Source organism: Pleurodeles waltl, chromosome 4_2 (genome assembly GCF_031143425.1).
Source record: "Pleurodeles waltl isolate 20211129_DDA chromosome 4_2, aPleWal1.hap1.20221129, whole genome shotgun sequence".
NCBI classification, from domain to species: domain Eukaryota; kingdom Metazoa; phylum Chordata; class Amphibia; order Caudata; family Salamandridae; genus Pleurodeles; species Pleurodeles waltl.
In genome coordinates, this window is record NC_090443.1 from 544,074,191 (window position 1) to 544,093,342 (window position 19,152).

Sequence of the window (19,152 nt, forward strand, 5' to 3'; positions counted from 1 at the left end):
TCCCTCCGAAAAAACACCAAATGCCAGGAACAAGTTCACCACATAGTTGACAGAAGTGACCACCTGAATGAAATCTAACTGTCCTAAATTGACTTCAGATAAGACCAAAGTGGTAGTCTTCGAGAAGAACACCATGCCATGGGACTCCACCTGGTGGCCCACACACCTTGGAGTCCAACCCCCTCGCCATGCTCACAAGAGGGAAACCTCAGAATTACCACAGACAATGAACTGGACACAAGGAAAACAGTCAACAAGCCGTCATCAGTAGCAGAATAGACTGTGATCTGGTTTAACCAATCAGCTCACCAGAAGACTGCAGACCATCCAAATGCAGCAACTAGACTAGTCCTTAACCTCCCTCATGGAGCTAACATCACACCATACTTTCAGGAACTCCACTGGCACCCGCATTCACTTACACCAACCTTTGAGACACATCTGCTCTGCCTGTCTCTCACTAACACGCACCCCATGCATATACAAAAGCAGAGCAGATGCCGCACCCTCTTTTACCTGGCCGTTAGTGCTTGGAACGGCCTCTCACAAAAACATCATAGCCTCCTTCTCCTCTCTTCTTGACTTTTGCAGGAAGCTAAAGACCAGTCTTTTTGAATAAGCCCCCAAGGCTGGCCTCTCCCACATGCTACAGAGCACCTAGATACCCTCACCTGTGGTTATTGCACTATAAAACCCCAATACATAAATTAACACCACTAAAACAAACACAGGGTGTTTTATTGTCAAAAATCAAGTGAGGGAAGAAATATTTCACATTTTCCAGGGAATCAATATATATTCAGTCATGTGAGTCTGTTGTAGTTGGATACAAGTCCACAATCTATGACGTAGAAACTGGAAAATCCTGATCAAAGGCCATTGGTAACCAAAGAAAAACATAACTAGGCCATTACAGCGGTCATCAGCTCAGATGGCACTCCATTGAGGTAGGCTTTCATACAGGGTAGTACAAGAAAAAATGTTTCCAAGAAATTAAGGCCCTGGTTTTGAGTTTGGTGGGCAGGTACTCCATCATAAACAGACCATGGAATATCAGAAAAATGTTACAATACCCACAGATCTAGTGCCCTGAATATTCTCTTCCTAACTGTAACACTCTCAACTCTTAACCTCATCTCAAATTGTGTGATCCTAGGCAAGTATTTTATTTCACTGGAGTAGGAGTGAGAGCAAGAATGACAGAGTACCCAGCCACCAGTAAAGTGATAATCACAAATGTAAAATGATGCCATCTGTATCACCTCTACTTCGGCAGTAATTTCATAATCATAAAGTTGGTAACGATCACATTACTATTAACACCGTTAGCAGTAGTGCCAACTTGTAGTGCCAGCATCTGCAGAAACACATGGGGGCATATTTATACTCCGTTTGCGCCGGAATTGCGTCGTTTTTTTTGACGCAATTTCGACGCAAAACTAACTCCATATTTATACTTTGCCGTTATACGCGTCTAGCGCCAAAGTCCAGGGAGTTAGCGTCATTTTTTAGCGTGGACACCTACTTTGCGTTAATGAGATGCAAGGTAGGCGTTCACGTCTAAAAAATCGACTCCGAGGCATGTGCGTCGGATTTATACTCCCGGGCAAAATTCACGCCTGGGAGTGGGCGGGTCAAAAACAATGACGTACGGCCGCTTTTGCGCCGTTTTTTAGCGCCTGCAAAAGGCAGGCGTTAAGGGACCTGTGGGCTCTGAAGGAGCCCAGAGGTGCCCTCCCATGCCCCCAGGGACACCCCCCTGTCACCCTTGCCCACCCCAGGAGGACACCCAAGGCTGGAGGGACCCATCCCAGGGACATTAAGGTAAGTTCAGGTAAGTGTTTTTTTTTTTTTTTTTTTTTGTGGCATAGGGGGGCCTGATTTGTGCCCCCCTACATGCCACTATGCCCAATGACCATGCCCAGGGGACAGAAGTCCCCTGGGCATGGCCATTGGGCAAGGGGGCATGACTCCTGTCTTTGCTAAGACAGGAGTCATTTCTATGGGGGTTGGGAGTGGGAAAAAAATGGCGCAAATCGGGTTGAGGCGAAAAAATTGCCTCAACCTGACTTGCCCCATTTCTTGACGCCCAAGCCCCATATCCCCCTACGCTGGCGCTGCCTGGTGTATGTCATTTTTTTTAACGCACACCAGACGGCGCCGGCGGCTAACGCCGGCTAACGTCATTCAATAAATACGGCGCCCGCATGGCGCTTCAGAATGGCGTTAGCCGGCGCTAATTTTTTTTACGCAAAACTTTGTTAGCGCAGTTTTGCGTCAAAAAGTATAAATATGGGCCATGATACCTTCAACTCTGTCACTCTGTCCTATTTGTCAGCAACGGGAGAGTGGAGAGTGTGGATTATTTGGGAGGAAAAGAGAATCTGCAAAAAAGTAGCATAACGCATGTTCCTTTTTTGTTAGATCGGCTGGGGAAAGTACTTTTTTTGTATATTGGCAGGAGAGGGTAGGCGAAAGTATTTGGACTGTAGGTATATTGTTTATATTTGGCAGATGAAGGTTCTTCTAAAGATGTTAGGAGGCTGGCAGGGAGCCAGGTTCTTTCTGTACTGGGGGTTTGAGGGGAGAGTTGATCTGGAAGTGGTGAGGCAACTTGGTAAGAAGTCAGGTACTTTAAAGAGGAGTCTGAGGGAGATGAGGTCAAGTTGGGCATGGCTCTTCAACCCCTCTGCTACTGCTAAGATCAGTGGAAGTGTACTTTGGGGTCATACACAACATATATTAAAAATGGGTATCTGTAAATAACAGCGTATTTTGCATCTTAAAGTTCCAGGGTGAAATCACAGAAAGCATGAGATATGCTCTCGTTGTCTATTGGATGCTAATAAGGGGCTCCTCCTTGGGAATCCAGCCTGTTATTTACAGCTACCAATCTATAGATGCCTATATCCATAGTGACCCAGATAGACACAAAGCCATTGTAAAGAATGCAGCAGACCCAGTAAAAATGGTGGTACAAGGAAACCTCACCTGCATCCCAATGATGGCGTATATGAAGAAGAGCATTGCAATCAGGAGGCAGACGTAGGGCAAGGCCTGCAAAAAACACAGAAAGCGGTAAATAGGTTAATAAAACCATGGCAATACAAGCAAAATGAAAACGAAATTACACAAGATTCACAGTCCACACAGAAAGAAACGAAAATACTACAAAATATTTTTAGCATTCTTGCATAGAAGTACAGTCACAATCAGACACACAACAACAATAAACGTTTACTCAATTACAGATACACAGAATCAATAGAAGAACTATCTCTATTGCGACTCCATTACCCGAATTATGCAGTCTCGTTTCGTTTTTCAAAATATGGGTAACCATCAACTAGTAACAGGATGATAAACAGCTTCTTTGGATCTTGGAACGCTGTGTACTTTTACCAAATGCAATACAAGGCACGGCCCCTTCCCTTCACATATGTGCCTCTCACCATTTAATTTAGAAAAAATGGTTAATCTGTGTGTTCTCTGATCAATGGCTGAGATATCGGCAGGAGGGTATTGATATTGACAACGAGTCTATGGACTGTGAGTAATGTAATCTCATAAAGTCAACTCCGCCATACTATTATGCATTGTTCTTGTTTTTCATTCCAGACTTTTGGGTAAAATTCAAACCAACTAAGTATATGAAAAGGAAGAGTAGAAAAGCTGCATATCAGCGTAAATCCTAGACAAACTTTACATCGCTCTAGGAAGAAGTCTTGAGTGTTGCTCGTACACATACATTCTCGGCATACATCTCAGACAGGTAACTGCTTGGAAATGCCGTATTAGTGCATCTGGCGCGTGCTCAAACGGAGAACAGCAGGTGGGCTCCAAGCAAAGTGCTGCAGTCGGTGTTGTTATCTAAAAGCCAACAGTGACCTCAACATTCCCAGATAAAGAACCATGACCTCAATGTGTGCAATAGTAGGGAGGGATGCTGTACTGTCTCTCTCAGTAGAGAGGAGATGTCTCTGGGCGAAAGTAGGCCTGAATAATGTATTTGGTAAAGCCACCAGGATGAGTGATCATCCCTGATTTTCTGGTGGATCTTCTGTGTCAGGAGGGTTTAGAAAGAACAGAGAACTCTCACAATCGGATCCAACATCGGACCATCACCTATCGATCCTGGACCTTTGCCCATCAGTGAAGTGAACTGCTCCCACTTGCTTCTCAGATGGGTAGCAAAAGCATCTAAAGCTTGATGGCCTCAGCCACGAATTAAGGAAATTCTGGAACATTTTCTACTTGTTGAATTAGTGGAGACACCTACTCAGACTGTCAGTGATGCTGTGGATCCCTACGGTGTGAAAGACTAGAAAATGCATGCCCTGTTGCAAGGACCGTTCAACAAAGCCACTTCCAGCTAGAAAAGATGTATGTAGTGGATGACCGAGTGGGCAAAGCTGTTGTCGTGTGAACTATCACCACCCTGCACAGAAGTGTTTTATTGCTAAGACAACTGTCTTCAGCTCTCAAACATATATGTTAAGACATGTGCCTGAATTATCCAAAAGCCTGTGATGGAGAGTCTTCTTCAATGAGCCCCCAAGGTACTCCGAAGAGACATTGATGACCGTGAAACGCAGGTAAAAAAAGCATCCTTCAAGGAGTTTGGGAGTGCATGACCACCACTCCAAGGCTGTCACCAGGAATCAGTGAACCTCAATCATCTATGACTGGTGGTCCATCAGCTGGTACCCGTGAATCAAAGTATAGCATTGGAGCAACTGCATGTGAAGATTGTGTGAGGGACCTCCCTTCTGCGGGGAGACTGTAATCCAAGAATCCAATTGAATTACCTGGCTGTCACAGTCCTATTGGTGGTGAACTGATCCACTCCCTCGGACATCGTTCTGACCTCCTCTTCAGGGAGAAAATCTTTTGCCAGATTTGAGACCAGAATTGGTCATTTGAACTGAATTGTCTTGGATAGAATTAAACAGTATTTGGAGTAGTTCACTGAGAAAACAATCTGAATAGGGCTATAAGTGTCAGTGTAGACCACAATCTGCACCTTCATTGTCAATCTGAACTGTACTTTGCACCTCCAGTGACACAATTACAGGCATGGATAGGAATGGACCATCAACTGTTTCAGAAAGGTCATCACCAGAACCAGGATGCTGATAAAGATCCAGGGAACAGCACTGGGACTCAGGCAGTGTCATGTGCTAGTAGTGCTGTTTTTTGACTTTATGGAAGTACCTAATTTCTTTTCACAGAGAGGGGGCATTAAAGTAGGTTTCTTTCTAATCCACCAAACAAAGCCTCATTGCTTAAAGAGCTGCCACAAGCTAAGCAAATACTTGCATCTTCAATTTCTGCAGTAGGTGAGGCGGTTCAGATCATATATATTAGATAGGATAGAAGCTCTACATTTTTCATCTGAAGGAAAAAGTGAAATGAGTATTCCTGAATTCTCCAGAATCATTTATTGAGGAGAACTATATCAAATGCTCTCAATCAGAGGATCCCCTCCCCACCTGCAAACTCAAGAGATCAAAGACATTCTTCTCATCGAAGTGGGGTTTGTTAATTATCGCTTGATATCAGAGGGATTGAGTCATTATTGTTTTCAAATTGCCACATTGATGTTCATGGTACTAGTGACTGTGTCGATGAGGTTACTCAAAATCAATATTTCTTTTTTTCACAGACACTCTGCTCAGCCCAAGCATGACCTTGTACTCTTTATAGGTATAGTTGAGGAACAAGGAAGTGAAGTGGCTGAACTTCTGCCAGGTAAGAACCCATAGCTGGACATGATGGTATTAGTGATTGCTTGCATGACTGACCTGAACTGGTGCATCTTCTTCCTAGTTTTTGTTGAAGCTGATAATCATCACCACATAGGAGATTTCTGGATACAAAGAATGTCCTTTTGGGCCTCATGTTTGTTGTTTAATGATGTTAAGATGGCTGACTCAGGGACAGGTCCCTCACTTCAAATTTCCTGTCTTCCTTGGAGAACATTAGACTACAAGATTAGGACCAGTTTTGGTGGTGATTTTTTGCCACCACCAAGGTACAGATGCCCTCACACAGCTGCTCTGAGATCACAATGCACAATCTTTCCATAGCCTTGGCCATAGTTGAATGTTGAGCACCTGGCTGAGAGCAGTACCTTGTGGCCACTGGGACTGGTCATTCGAGCAATTTGTCATATCAAGAAGAGTGTGTGAACGTACCTAAGTTAAAGTGGATTCATAACAAGAAGTCTCTTATAAGCTTCACATTAGCTTCTTGCAGAACACAATGTCTAGACAGGTGTGGAGCTCCGTCACCATCAGTAGGCACTCCACTGCTTCAGTGCTATTGTTAACCTGGAGGGGTTTCAAGCAGATTACAGGTAGCTTGGAACATGAGAAGAAGTGGTGTTTCAGATTCCTGCATGGCACACACAGGTTTTTTCTTCTATTTGAAATGAAGGCCATGAATTTTCAAAGAGAAAATCACCACAAGGAAGACCATTTTGATAATGAGGCAGCCAAAAAGGGCAGCTGTGCATCAGTTAAAAAGGTGAACAGATGAAAAAAGTGAGAACCATCAATCATAGGAAGGTGGGGTTGGCAGATACATATCCCTTAACTGTGCTACAAGCAAAGTCTTGCCGGGCCAGGGATAGACCAAACAAGAGAACTTCAGGCATGGGTGCCATCAGAGGATCAACTGATGTAGACATACACCATGCCACAAATTTGTCCCAGCGACAAGCGTAAGTTGTTTTAGTGGAGGAATGCCTGGCTGCAAGAATGACATCACACACTTCAGGAGGGAGATCAAACACCCTCAACTATCACTGCTCAATCTCCATACATGAAGATGGATAGTGGGCAGATATGGGTGCAGCACCCTGCCCTGTTGCATTAACAGAAGGGCCAAAAAAGGCCAAAGGGCAGCCTGACTGGAGGACCAATGCTCATGCTCAGGAGTTTGGGCCTCCGTGCCCAGTCCTGACCCACTAAGATGAATTGGGCCCATTTGTGCTTGATCTTCTTGAGAACTCTGGACAGGAGGGATATCAGTAGAAAGGCGAACAGTAGTCCTGAGTTCCACTCAAGATGAAATGTGTCTCCGAGCAAGAGCCTCCAAGAAAAGTCGAGCATGTAGAAGTGCTGACTTAGCATGTTCTCGGTGGTGATGAATCGATCTAACCAAGGCTCTACTCAATTTCGGAAAAGACTGTGCACCATCTCTGGTTGGCGACACCATTGATGGATGGGTTTGTCTGCTCTGGTGTTCCGAGAGCCCACCAGATGTTGAACCACCAGGAATATGTCCTGACATTTCTGTCATGTTCAGAGACCCAGAGCTTCTTCACAAAGGGTCCACACCCCACCCCTCCCTGCATGTTGCAATACCACATGGCAGTGATGTTGTCAGTGAACACCTGAACAAGCCTTCCATTGATGGAAGGAAGAAAGGCTTTCAATGCCAGCTGGATCTTTCTCAGCACCAACAGGCGGATATGGAGTTGAGACTCCACTAGGCACCAAAATCCTCTGATCTCCACCTCTCCCAGGTGGCGGCCCCAACCCAGAAATTATGCATCTGTCACCACTGTGAGCTCTGGTGGGGGAAGGGAGAGGGGTCTGCCATTGACCAAATTGCAGACTGTGAGCTGCCACAACAAGTCTTTTGCAGTTTCCTACGATATCTGAACCAGGTCACAGCAATAACCCTGATATTGTGCCCTCTGGGTCTTCAAGTCCCACTGCAGAGCCTCCAATATGCCAACGGGCATGTTTTACTAACAGGATGCAGACGCCAATGAGACCCATCGGCCTCAGAGTTAGTCTCACCGAAATCCAGAATACAAGCTGTAATGTTAAGGTCCTCGTTTACTAAGAAATGCCACAGCGTGCCCCTGCACCAAATTTAGCAGAGCCGCACTGCGTCACTTCAGAAACGTGGGGATGCACAATGTTTAAATATGGGGCACCCCTGTGTTTTTCCTAGTGCTGGTGCTAAAATTAGCTTCCCAGCACCAACGTACACAGTGCCACAGTGTAAGGGTGCCTGCGTTACAGGGAATGATTGTTTATGTGCAGGAAGGTGTCCCATCCTGCACATAATCAATCATTAATGGTGGTTTGCTCTTCCTATTTGTGCTGCAGAATGTAGCACACATAGAAAAAGCAAAGACGAGGAGAAATAAAAGTATTTTTCCTCATTGTGCGATGCTAACGCCACCCCTGGGGTGGCATTCATTTTGGTGCTGCCTCAGGTTTGCGAATTCTCGTATATTTGGGGCAGCGTCAAAGTGCAATGGGTGTTGCAGTGGAACGCCCACAGCAACAACCATTGCACGCCTCTTTCACGCAAAGTGATGCATGTAAAGGAGCCTATTAACACCACTTCGTAAATATGGAGCAGGGCATTTCGCCACCAGAACCTCTGTAAAAGTGATGGGGGCACTGAGGGTCTAATTATTATATCCTGAATATCCTGGACGTCTGGAGGATAAACTCAAAACTACACTGTAACTAGAACAGCTTTGATGAAAGGGAGCATCTGAGAGGGAGTCAGGTGTGAGTGCAGGATGTCACCATAGTCTTGAGGTGGAAGACACTGCCTTGGGTGAGCCTGCCTTCAACAGACAGCTGTTAAGGTAGGGCAGGGGTTCCCAAACTGTGCGCCGTGGCACCCCAGTGCGCCACTAATCTCAGACAAGGGCGCCACGGTCACTTTCAAAACTATCAATGCTGCACACATTGTTCAGCAGTGAATCTTTGCAGATCATTTCAATGAACTGCAGTTCCTGTAATAGCCACCAGATGCCAGTATGAGCCAGATTTCCAGACTTCGGAACAGCAGCTCTAGTTGCATCCTTTTTATTGCTGAAGAACAGCTTTAGTTCTACTTATCCGTGTTTCCACTTTTGTAAGCCATCTCATCCAGACAAAAAGTGCAGTTTTTCAGATGAATGGTACCCCTGCCCTACACACTCAAGGTGACTCAGTTTTGTTTTCATTGTTGCATTCTCACAGCTTTGCTGGAATACTGCTGATATTTTACTCTCTATTGAAGTAGTGAAACATGCTGGTGTTAACATGTTTTTCTACATTCCTGTGTTAGTAACAGTCAGCCGGGCCTTTAAATTATCATAGATTCTCAGGCTTACCCCTGCAACAAATTGATATAATTTTGATTACAGAATGTATGCGGCAGGAATTTACACATATCCTCTTTCAGTGTCTGATGGTGTACAGAAACAACAAGCTGCCAGGATTGCATTTGGCACTTTAATGTATTCTCTTTTCCTTCACTGTGAACTGAAGCTGCATTAGCTAGCCATCATTAGCCTAGAAGGCTGATGAATGAGAATTACAGTGCACACTGTAGCCCCCCCTCCCGCCTGCCACATAAATGTAATGTAATGGGGAGCCACGGCCAATGGCCAATTGATCAGGGGAGCCGCGGGTCGAAAAAGTTTGGGAACCACTGAGGTAGGGAGGACTGAAACCCCTGACCTCCACAGATGTGCTCTGACCACCACCATCACCTTGGTGAACACCTGAAGGGCTCTGGTAAGGACAAAAGGGAGCACAGCAAACTGATAATGCTCATGGCCCACCCGGAACTGCAGGTAATGCCTCTCGGCAGGCTGGATGGGGATGTGGAAATAGCTGTCCTGCAAGTCCAGTGCTACCATCCATTCTCCAGGGTCGAGGACAAATAAGATCTGAGCTGCATTACGTATCTTTAACTTTTCCTTTTTCAAGAAGTAATTGAGAGGGTGCAGGTCTAGGACAGGACAGAGGCCCCCATCCTTCCTCAGAATCAGAAAGTAGTGGGAACAGCAATTACGATCCACTTCTGATACTTGCAATCTCTCAATGGCTCCCTTGGCCAGAAGAGCCAGTGCTTCCTGCAACAAGAGCGCATGGTGGTCCTCCATCAGCCGATCGGGAGAAGGGGCGAATGGCATTGGGGTATGTTGGAGGGGGAGATTATAACCCCATTGGACAATCTGGAGCACCGATTTGTCTGTAATTATCTCCCATCACTAAGGCAAACAGTGTTGGATTCAGCCACCATCCGGATTCTCATGCTGGATTAAAGTTATATTAAAAAGGCTTTATCTGTGCGACTGCCAGTGGGAGCAGATTTGCAGGCCTCTAGTGTAGGGCCCCACTAGGCTTGTGGGAGCTGTGCCTGTGACCACAAAAGGACCTGCAGGAGGTGGTGGCTAGGGGGAACGGACACCTCTGATAGAACCTACTATAGCCAGAGAAGGGGCAGAAGGCAACATATTGTGGAGCCACAAGAGCCCCTGTGTGACCTAGCAGTGGCCCTAATGTCCTTGAATCTCTTCAAAGCAGAACCCGCCATTGTCACCAAAGAAGCAAGTCCCATTGAAAGGCATGTCCATAAGGGATGTTTGGACATCCCCGCAATGCTAGTAATCCTTAACTAGGTGTGATGTTGGAGCGCCACCGAAGAAGCAATAGCTCTGCCCAGTGAGTCAGTCGTATAAAACCTGCATCTCATTGTGAACTTCCCTGCATCTCATCCACTAGCAATAGCTTGGAAATGTATAGTCCGGGACTCATTTGGAAACATAGACAACCCTTGTGCAACCGTAAGCCACACAGTATGAGAATAACGACTCAGAAAGCACATGTTGGTCATACACCACAGTGGGTGGCTGGCAGAAGAGAAAAGTATCTTACGAAAGGTTGCACTATACAGGGGTGTTGTAGGTAACGCACAAGGATTGATCCGGGAGGTTGAGGCGTGCACCACCAGGCTCTCAGGGGTAGAGTGATGGGAGAGGAAGATTGGGTCCCCAGGAGCGGGCTATGGAAGTGAGCAATGGTCCTGTGAACAGGACTGCCTGTGCAGGGCTTGGCCTAGGCATTGAGCAGGACATCACTGACGGCTTGTTAAAGGGTAATAAAGGTTCTGAATGAGATATCACAGGCTGAATCCCCTATCTCAAGAAACTAGTCTTGGCCTTAACCATGAGCAGCATTAGGTCCAGGACCTCAGCTACCTTCCGGACCACCAGGACAAAAGAAGCCCTTTCCTCCATATCCACTGTGGAAGAAGAGAGGATTCCAGTGTTTGGTGAGGTGTCCAGACCACAGGCATCAGTCAGGTCCCTGTACCAGATGTTATTGGTCATGGACTCTGCTAGGGGGTCAGTATAGTTAAAGGGATCCTCAGATCCCCTCCATTTGTGTTCCTATGTGGACCCTTCAGGTAAATAAGACGGCATCTTCAATACAGGCTGTGTGGGCCTAGCCAGTGCCAGAACTGACATCGCGTGATGCCAGTCCATCCCCAAATCAGAGTTGGGAATGATGATGAGTTTGGCTCCGCTGATATGTATTGGTGGCACTGAGAATGGCTCCACTGGAACAGTCCCCGGACGAGGTAGCTAGGCAGAGGTTGATCTGGATCAACTAATCGATCCTCAGGGGTTGACTGGCGCTGTGGCAAATCTGCTGGCAAGCCCAGTTGAAGACCCTTTCAAACCCATGGGTCCCAAGAGTGCTCCAGAGGACTTCAGCCTCCCACAAATGAGGCTCATGGCCCCATAAAATGTTCAGAGTTGAGTGGGAGTCGTTCCAGGTCCAGAAAACTCAGGGAAGTACAGAGCAGACCTCAATTTCAGACACCGGCTGCACAGGAACAACTTGAGAGTGGGGCCCAGTTTTGTGGCATTGTTCTCTCACGTCACTTAAAGAATGGGAGTGATGCAGAGAATTTGAAGAGTGCTTCGACTTCTTGGACTTCTTCTTATGGGACTTACCTGAAGAAGTCCAGGAGTGTAATGAGGACCGTTGTGAGTGACTCCAGAAAAGATCTTAAGACATCCCACATGAACGGGACCTGGAGAAGCAATGAAGTGCATGGCGAGTGGTCAAGAGCTTCATGGCTCTCTCACAGAAGTCCTTGGGGTTTATGGTCCTGCGCTCAGCACATTACACAGAGTTTTGGTCCCATCAACCCAGGCACCATAGACACACCAAGAACGGGTCCATCACCGTCATCTGTCAATGACATGCTCGACAAGGCTTGAATCCAGAAGGTTTCTTTGTGGATATTCTCGAAAAAATGGAAAAAGGCATACTAGTCGTTGACAAATTGGTGAAAGAATCCAGTCAAAAAGTGAGTGAGAGGAGCTTGTTTGCATCCACACTGATGGAGCGGAGAGGAAAGAACAGTCAAGAACTGAGGACTGTGTGCAGGAGTGGTACTTAGATTGGCACACGCATATCACTTCCAGGGCAGACACCAACAACACCACGTGGAACTGACTAATGCCACCTACCAGCACACAAGGGGATTGCTCAAAAGTTTCCAGATCCAGTCTGACACTTGGGGAATGTTCTAAGGTAAGGAACCTGCAGCTAGAAGTCTCCATCACATAACTGCTTACTACAGAAAAAGGCAATAGGCAAGGGCATGCTTAGACCAAGGGATGTGGTTGTGCCAAGTATGACACACACACATGCATAGCCGGGATAAGCACACAAAGTTCTGTATTAAAAGCCACAGAATCAATTTCCAATTTCCTCAATGGGATGGCAGTTTAGACAGATGTTCAGCATGGAACACTGCAGTCAGATTTTTACAAATTAATAGACTGACTCACTAATCCTCATATAGATCACACTCAGAGACAGGGTGGGATTAGGACAAAAAAATAGACCTGGGCTCTAACATGAAAGTGACCCCCAATAGTGTACCAGATAGCTAAAAAAGGGACAACATTTGCAAATCGGGCCAATTTTGAACATGTAAAGAGAAGCTCTAATGGTATTTTGTAAGGCATCGGCACTCACATGCACTTGTGATTTCTGTATACAGTCCTTGAGGGAATATCAGGGAAACCACAAGTTAAAATAGGCCCTCCATCCCGTAAAACAGGCACACAAACTGCTAAAATACCGAGCCACACACTGACTTTTCAGACCAGTCCATCCGTCACTGCCTGCTGCCCTACATGCCAGTCCGACCCTGATCAAATACACACAATGACATTTTCAAACAGCCCATGCATGGTGTCAGGAGTCAATGCCTATGGGGATCCATCTGTAACTGACAAACCACACAATGTTTAAACACAGACTGCAACACGGCTTCTCCTACTTTGGATGCAAGAGTTAATAAAACAGACACTACACAAGCTAACTAGGTGTTTTATCACAAGTTCATAGACAATGAGTACCCTGAGATGGGAGGGTGGGACAGGCAGGTGGGTGGGGAGAGTTGGGATATTTGGAATGTTGTTGTATTGTGTTTTTATGACGCTATTCATAAGAGCTGTGACGCTTACTGTTCTTTGCTGAATGCTCTTCTATAGGCCAGCACCAATAAAAACAGAGTTGAACCATAAGCACAGAGTACGCTCTCATAAAGTAAGACGTGAAAATTGTCACAACCAAGGCTATTATCCAGGGAAAGCTAAAATATTAAAAGCAAAAAACATGGGGGCATATTTATGAAAAGTGGCGCTGCACACAGTGCAGGGCCACTTTTCTTGTGCCCCTTAGTGCCCCCCTAACGCCACTATGTGTGTGCCATATTTAAAACATGGTGCACCATGGCGGTAGGTAGGGGACTAGCATCAACATTTTTGACGGTAGTCTGGCTCTTTGCAGGATTAGCATCAACAATTTTGATGCTAATCCTGAAAAGCACCCAGAGGCTCATTGTAACCAAAGGAAACCACCTTTTAACGCCTGCTTGGAGCAGGCATTAAAAGTGCTGAAAAAATGGCACAAGGAAATCTCTTAGATTTCCTTACACCTTTGTTTTGGCCTCCCTAACGGGGGAACCCCCCTTTGCATTCAATATGTCTGGCACAGGCATAATGTAGCCAAAGGGTTACAAAGTGGTGCAATGCATGTATTGTGCCACTTTGTAAATATGGTGTGGTGTTTTTAGCCTTCTAACGCCACATTAGCGTAAACAAATTACGCTAATGTGGCATTGGAATGGCTCTGGGGGCCCTTAATTATGCCTCATTGTTAGAAATGGGGTCTTTGGTTGACAGTCAGGTTACCCCCTGTTCATGCAAGGACCCTCACTCTAGTCAGGGTAAAGGTGAATAACCGTCAGCTAACCCCTGCTTACCCCCTTGGTAGCTTGGCAGAGCAGTAGGCTTAACTTCAGAGTGCTAGGTGTAAAGTATTTGCACCAGCACACACACAGTAATTTAATGAAAACTCTACAAAATGACACAACACCATTTTAGAAAAATAGGAAATATTTATCTAAACAAAACAAGACCAAAACGACAGACATCCGACATACACAAGTCAAGTTATGAATTTTTAAAGATTAAACTCAAAAATAGCGCTTAGAAACACAAAATGCTTCGATGAGGTATTGACACGGCGTTGTGACGGGGTCGTTCCCAACAAGCCGACACCAGCGGCGCCGGACACGGAGTTGCGTAGACCCCCAAGTACAGTACCTTTGGTGAAGAGTGAAAACAAGTCGATGCGCGAGGTCGGGAATCGCGGCGCCTGTGCGAAACATTGAATCCGCTCACTTTGAGCGGCTTCGGTCACGACGTGGTGCGGCGACTTCCACTGAGTCGAGGACATCAGTGGGGCTGCTGCGGCGTTGGGCTTGCGAAGGTCGTTGCATTTCAGCGAAGGTCATGGAGGCAGTTGCAGGCGGCGTCACCAAAGTCGTCCGAAGTTGATTTCCTTGATTTCCGCCAGCTTTCCTACCAAGGGCCCAGGGACTGGATAGGGCACCACTTGTCAGAGCAGGAGTCTCTCCAGAGACTCCAGGTGCTGGCAGAGAGAAATCTTTGCTGTCACTGAGACTTCAAACAAAAGGAGGCAAGCTCTAAATCAAGCCCTGGGAGATTTCTTCACAAGATAGAAGGCACACAAAGTCCAGTCTTTGCCCTCTTACTCTGGCAGAAGCAGCAACTGCAGGATAGCTCCACAAAGCACAGTCACAGGCAGGGCAGCACTTCTCCTCAGCTGTTCAGCTCTTCTCCAGACAGAGGTTCCTTTTGATGTCCAGAAGTGATCTAAAGTCCGTGGTTTTGGGTGCCCTTCTTATACCCAATTTCTCCTTTGAAGTAGTTCTACTTCAAAGGAAAGTCTCTTTTGAATGTGAAATCCTGCCTTGCCCAGGCCAGGCCCCAGACACTCATTAGCGGGTCGGAGACAGCATTGTGTGAGGACAGACACAGCCCTTGTAGGTGTAAGTAACCACTCCTCCCCTCCCTCCTAGCACAGATGGCTCATCAGGAAATACAGACTACACCCCAGCTCCTTTTGTGTCACTGTCTAGTGTGAGGTGCAACCAGCCCAACTGTCAAACTGACCCAGACAGGGAATCCACAAACAGGCAGAGTCACAGAAATGGTATAAGCAAGAAAATGCTCACTTTCTAAACGTGGCATTTTCAAACACACAATCTTAAAATCAACTTTACTAAAAGATGTATTTTTAAATTATGAGCTCTGAGACCTCAAACTCCACTTCCATCCACTCCCATAGGGAAGCTACACTTTAATCAGATTTAAAGGTAGCCCCCATGTTAACCTATGAGAGGGACAGGCCTTGCAACAGTGAAAAATGAATTTAGCAATATTTCACTGTCAGGACACATAAAACACATTACTATGGGGGTTATTCTAACTTTGGAGGAGGTGTTAATCCGTCCCAAAAGTGAATGAAAAGTGACGGATTTACCACCAGCCGTATTACGAGTCCATTATATCCTATGGAACTCGTAATACGGCTGGTGGTATATCCGTCACTTTACCGTCACTTTTGGGACGGATTAACACTCCTCCAAAGTTAGAATAACCCCCAATATGTCCTACCTTAACAATGCACTGCACCCTGCCCTTGGGGCTACCTAGGGCCTACCTTAGGGGTGCCTTACATGTAAGAAAAGGGAAGATTTAGGCCTGGCAAGTGGGTACACTTGCCAAGTCAAATTTACAGTTAAAACTGCACACACAGACACTGCAGTGGCAGGTCTGATACATGATTACAGAGCTACTTATATGGGTGGCACAACCAGTCCTGCAGGCCCAATAGTAGCATTTGATTTACAGGCCCTGGCAAATCAAGTAAATCAAATATGCCAATCATGGATAAACCAATTACATACAATTTACACAGAGAGCATATGCACTTTAGCACTGGTTAGCAGTGGTAAAGTGCTCAGAGTTCAAAAGCCAACAGCAACAGGTCAGAACAAATAGGAGGCAGGAGACAAAAAGATTGGGGGTGACCCTGCATAAGCAAAAAAGTCCAACATAACCCCCTACCAGCCTAAAGCCAGGGGAGAAGAATCAATACCTTGATGTACTTCCCTGATTGGGGCGATAGAACAAGGACCCAGGCCCACAACAGTAGGGGCATGTTCCAGTTCTACGCCTTCCTGACTCCAGTTGGATCCCTCTTATCCATACTTTCAGGGCCCACTAAGCTAACCCATGGGGAACCCTTCTCCACATCTGCAGGCACCATCTGTGCAGCACCTAACTTTACTTTGCTCACAGATGTATCCCAATGGGCAGCTAGTACGTCCATGGTCAACACAGTGGTGTTGCTCAGTCGACCCCTGGGGTGTGACTCTCGTCCCCACCCAGGGGCAACTCTGTCCACCAGGTCAGCAAGCCACAGTGACCCCTGACAACTGTCAGGGATGAGAGCCCGACCCCAAGCCTCTCCAACCACTGTGACTGTGGAGAGTGGGGGGCGGTAGCCCCAGCTGCCTGGCACCTTTTGACCACTCTCCATTCCACCAGGTCAGGAATGACAACCTGACCCTGGTCCTCCCCTCTGGGGCTCTGTACCATCCCTCCAGGAGCGGCACCCCCAGAGAAAAAAATTGTCAGGGTGCTTGTAGAAGCAGTCCTGCACAAGTCTTCCACCAGTGCAGGGCTGTTAACCTGCAACTGGTCCTCCAACCAGGGGTCTGTACCTTCAGGTTGGACTAGGGCCGGGGATGAGGCTTCCCTCCCCCTGCCCTCTCTTCTGGGGTCTTGCACTCCCCCAACTAGGAGTGGCTCCCCAGAAGACAACATGGTAGGGACACTGTTAGCAGTACCCCCTTCCTGCAGGTCAGGGGGGACACCCTGAACCTGGCCTTCCAATCCAGGGTCTGTACCCTTACATTGCACTGGGGTCAGGGGTGAGTCTCTCTTTCCCTTTCCCCTACTCTCAGGGTTCTGCACCCCCCCTCAGGGAGAGTACCCCTTAAACTCACACCAGGGGGGGTGATTGGGCAAACCGCCCCCCTTTCAGGTCAGGGTTTACCCCCTGCACCTGATTCTCCAGTCCCTGGTCTGTACCCTCAGACTGGACCACTGCCTGACAACCCAGGACTTCATTGGGGACATACCTACCCCCCACCAGGTCAGAGTTTACACTCTGAACCTGGTCGTCCAACCCAGAGTCACCACCCTGTGGTTGAACCACTGCCTGGCACACCAGGACTTCCTTGGGAGCACACCTACCCCCCATCAGGTCAGAGTTTACCCCCTGAACCTGATCATTCAACTCAGAGTCACCACCCTGCGGCTGATCTATTGCCTGGCACACCAGGACTTCCAGGGGGCACACTTACCCCCTCAATGGACACACCATCCCCAAGGGCCACACAAGAGTCTGGCTGGCGCAGGTCTCCTACCTCTGCCCATCTGACAGAGTCTGGATTCCCCCCAACCCAGAAATGCTCTCACCAAGGTCATTCCTGGGGGGCTCTGCTCTCAGAGCTGACCCCTGACCCTCCAGGTTCTCCACTGGGGTCTGCAACACCCTCTCAACCCTATGTCTGGACTTCTGCACCCCCTCACTAGGAGTGGTACTGCCAGACACCAGAACTGATGAGACGCTGGCTACAGCCGCCCCTCCAAGTTCTCCTGACACGGTGGGGTCTCCCTCAACAGATGGCCCTACAGTACTGGCTAGGCTCCCCTCCTGGTGTTCCCTCATGGAACCCTCCACGACCTGGGACCGGATCTCGGGCACCTTGGACCTCAGCCCAGCCCCATTCCCTCTCCTCTGAGTCTGGACATGGGGTCCCTCACCCATCCCACTACACTGGGACCTACCTGGGACACTACAATCCTTCCCTACCTCACCTGGTTGGGAAATACCTAGACCACTCCTCTCAGGAGCACCCCCAAATGCCTCTTCAGACTCTCTGGTACTCACTCAGACGTCTGCTTCCAGTGTAAGTTCCCTGGGGTCAGAGAACTCACACTCCACCTGGTGTTGGCGTAGCTCTGGAAAATAAGGACTAGACATATGCTCTCCAGCAATTACATCCCTCTGCCCCTCACATGAATTAACCAAAGTACCCTTCACCCAATCATCCAGTGACTCTGCTTTGAGAAAGCACCCATCACCCTCCTGAGACTGGTGAGACAGTACCTGATTGTCCCTGACACTCAACCCACACTCTTCTGGGATGTCTTCACACTCCATAACCAGGACTTCTACCTGGGGGAACCCCTCTCCATGTCACTCTCACCTAGAGTCAGTAGAGTGTCCCTCCCACTAGTAGGAATATGACTCCCATTGCCAGTTCCCCAATCCACCTCAGGGACCATGCGCATCACTGGAACTACTGCATACTCCTGAACCTCCTGGTGTGTGTTAACTCCCTCCTTCAAGTAGGGCACCACATCTCTGGGCATGTGCACTTCTTCAGCAGCACTGGATATAAGATTTGTGCTTCCACCATCTGAACTGGACTCATCCCTCATGGCTTCCAGTTTCAGCTCTTCACAGCTCAGCTCTTGCGCTGCCATCCTTTCTTTTTCCAGGGCTAAGGCTCTCTTCTCCTCAGCCCTCTCAAGCTCTGCTTCTAGCTCTTCCAGACTCCAGATTCAAGCTAGTAGCCAATCATCCCTTTCTGTTCCCTCCTCAGGGCCACTGCCCTCCACCTCAGAGTAGTCCTCCTCCTCAGAGTATTTCTCCACCTCAGACTCATTTGGTGGTGTTGCCTGACAATGTTTCAACTCATACTGAAACAGGGCTGACTCAAGATCCTCCCTTCTGGATTTCTTGTTCACAGCCAGTCGCCTTTCCATGCAGAATGCTTTAAGCTGCCACTTTTTATACATAAATAGGTGCCGGAAATTGACTTCCATTCTGCAAAGGCTTCACAAACAAAAAACGAAGTCCAGAAATATTA

General features: G+C 47.4%; 1 protein-coding gene across 1 annotated transcript in view; it reads right to left on the reverse strand.

Annotated features, from left to right (window-relative positions):
* The window catches only part of CACNA1E (calcium voltage-gated channel subunit alpha1 E), a 1,379,194-nt gene that overhangs the window by 278,216 nt on the left and 1,081,826 nt on the right, over positions 1-19,152 (reverse strand). The window contains exon 35 of the mRNA XM_069233198.1: positions 2,992-3,057. Within this exon, the coding sequence (XP_069089299.1) occupies positions 2,992-3,057 (66 nt within the window). The remainder of the gene's footprint in view (positions 1-2,991; positions 3,058-19,152) is intronic.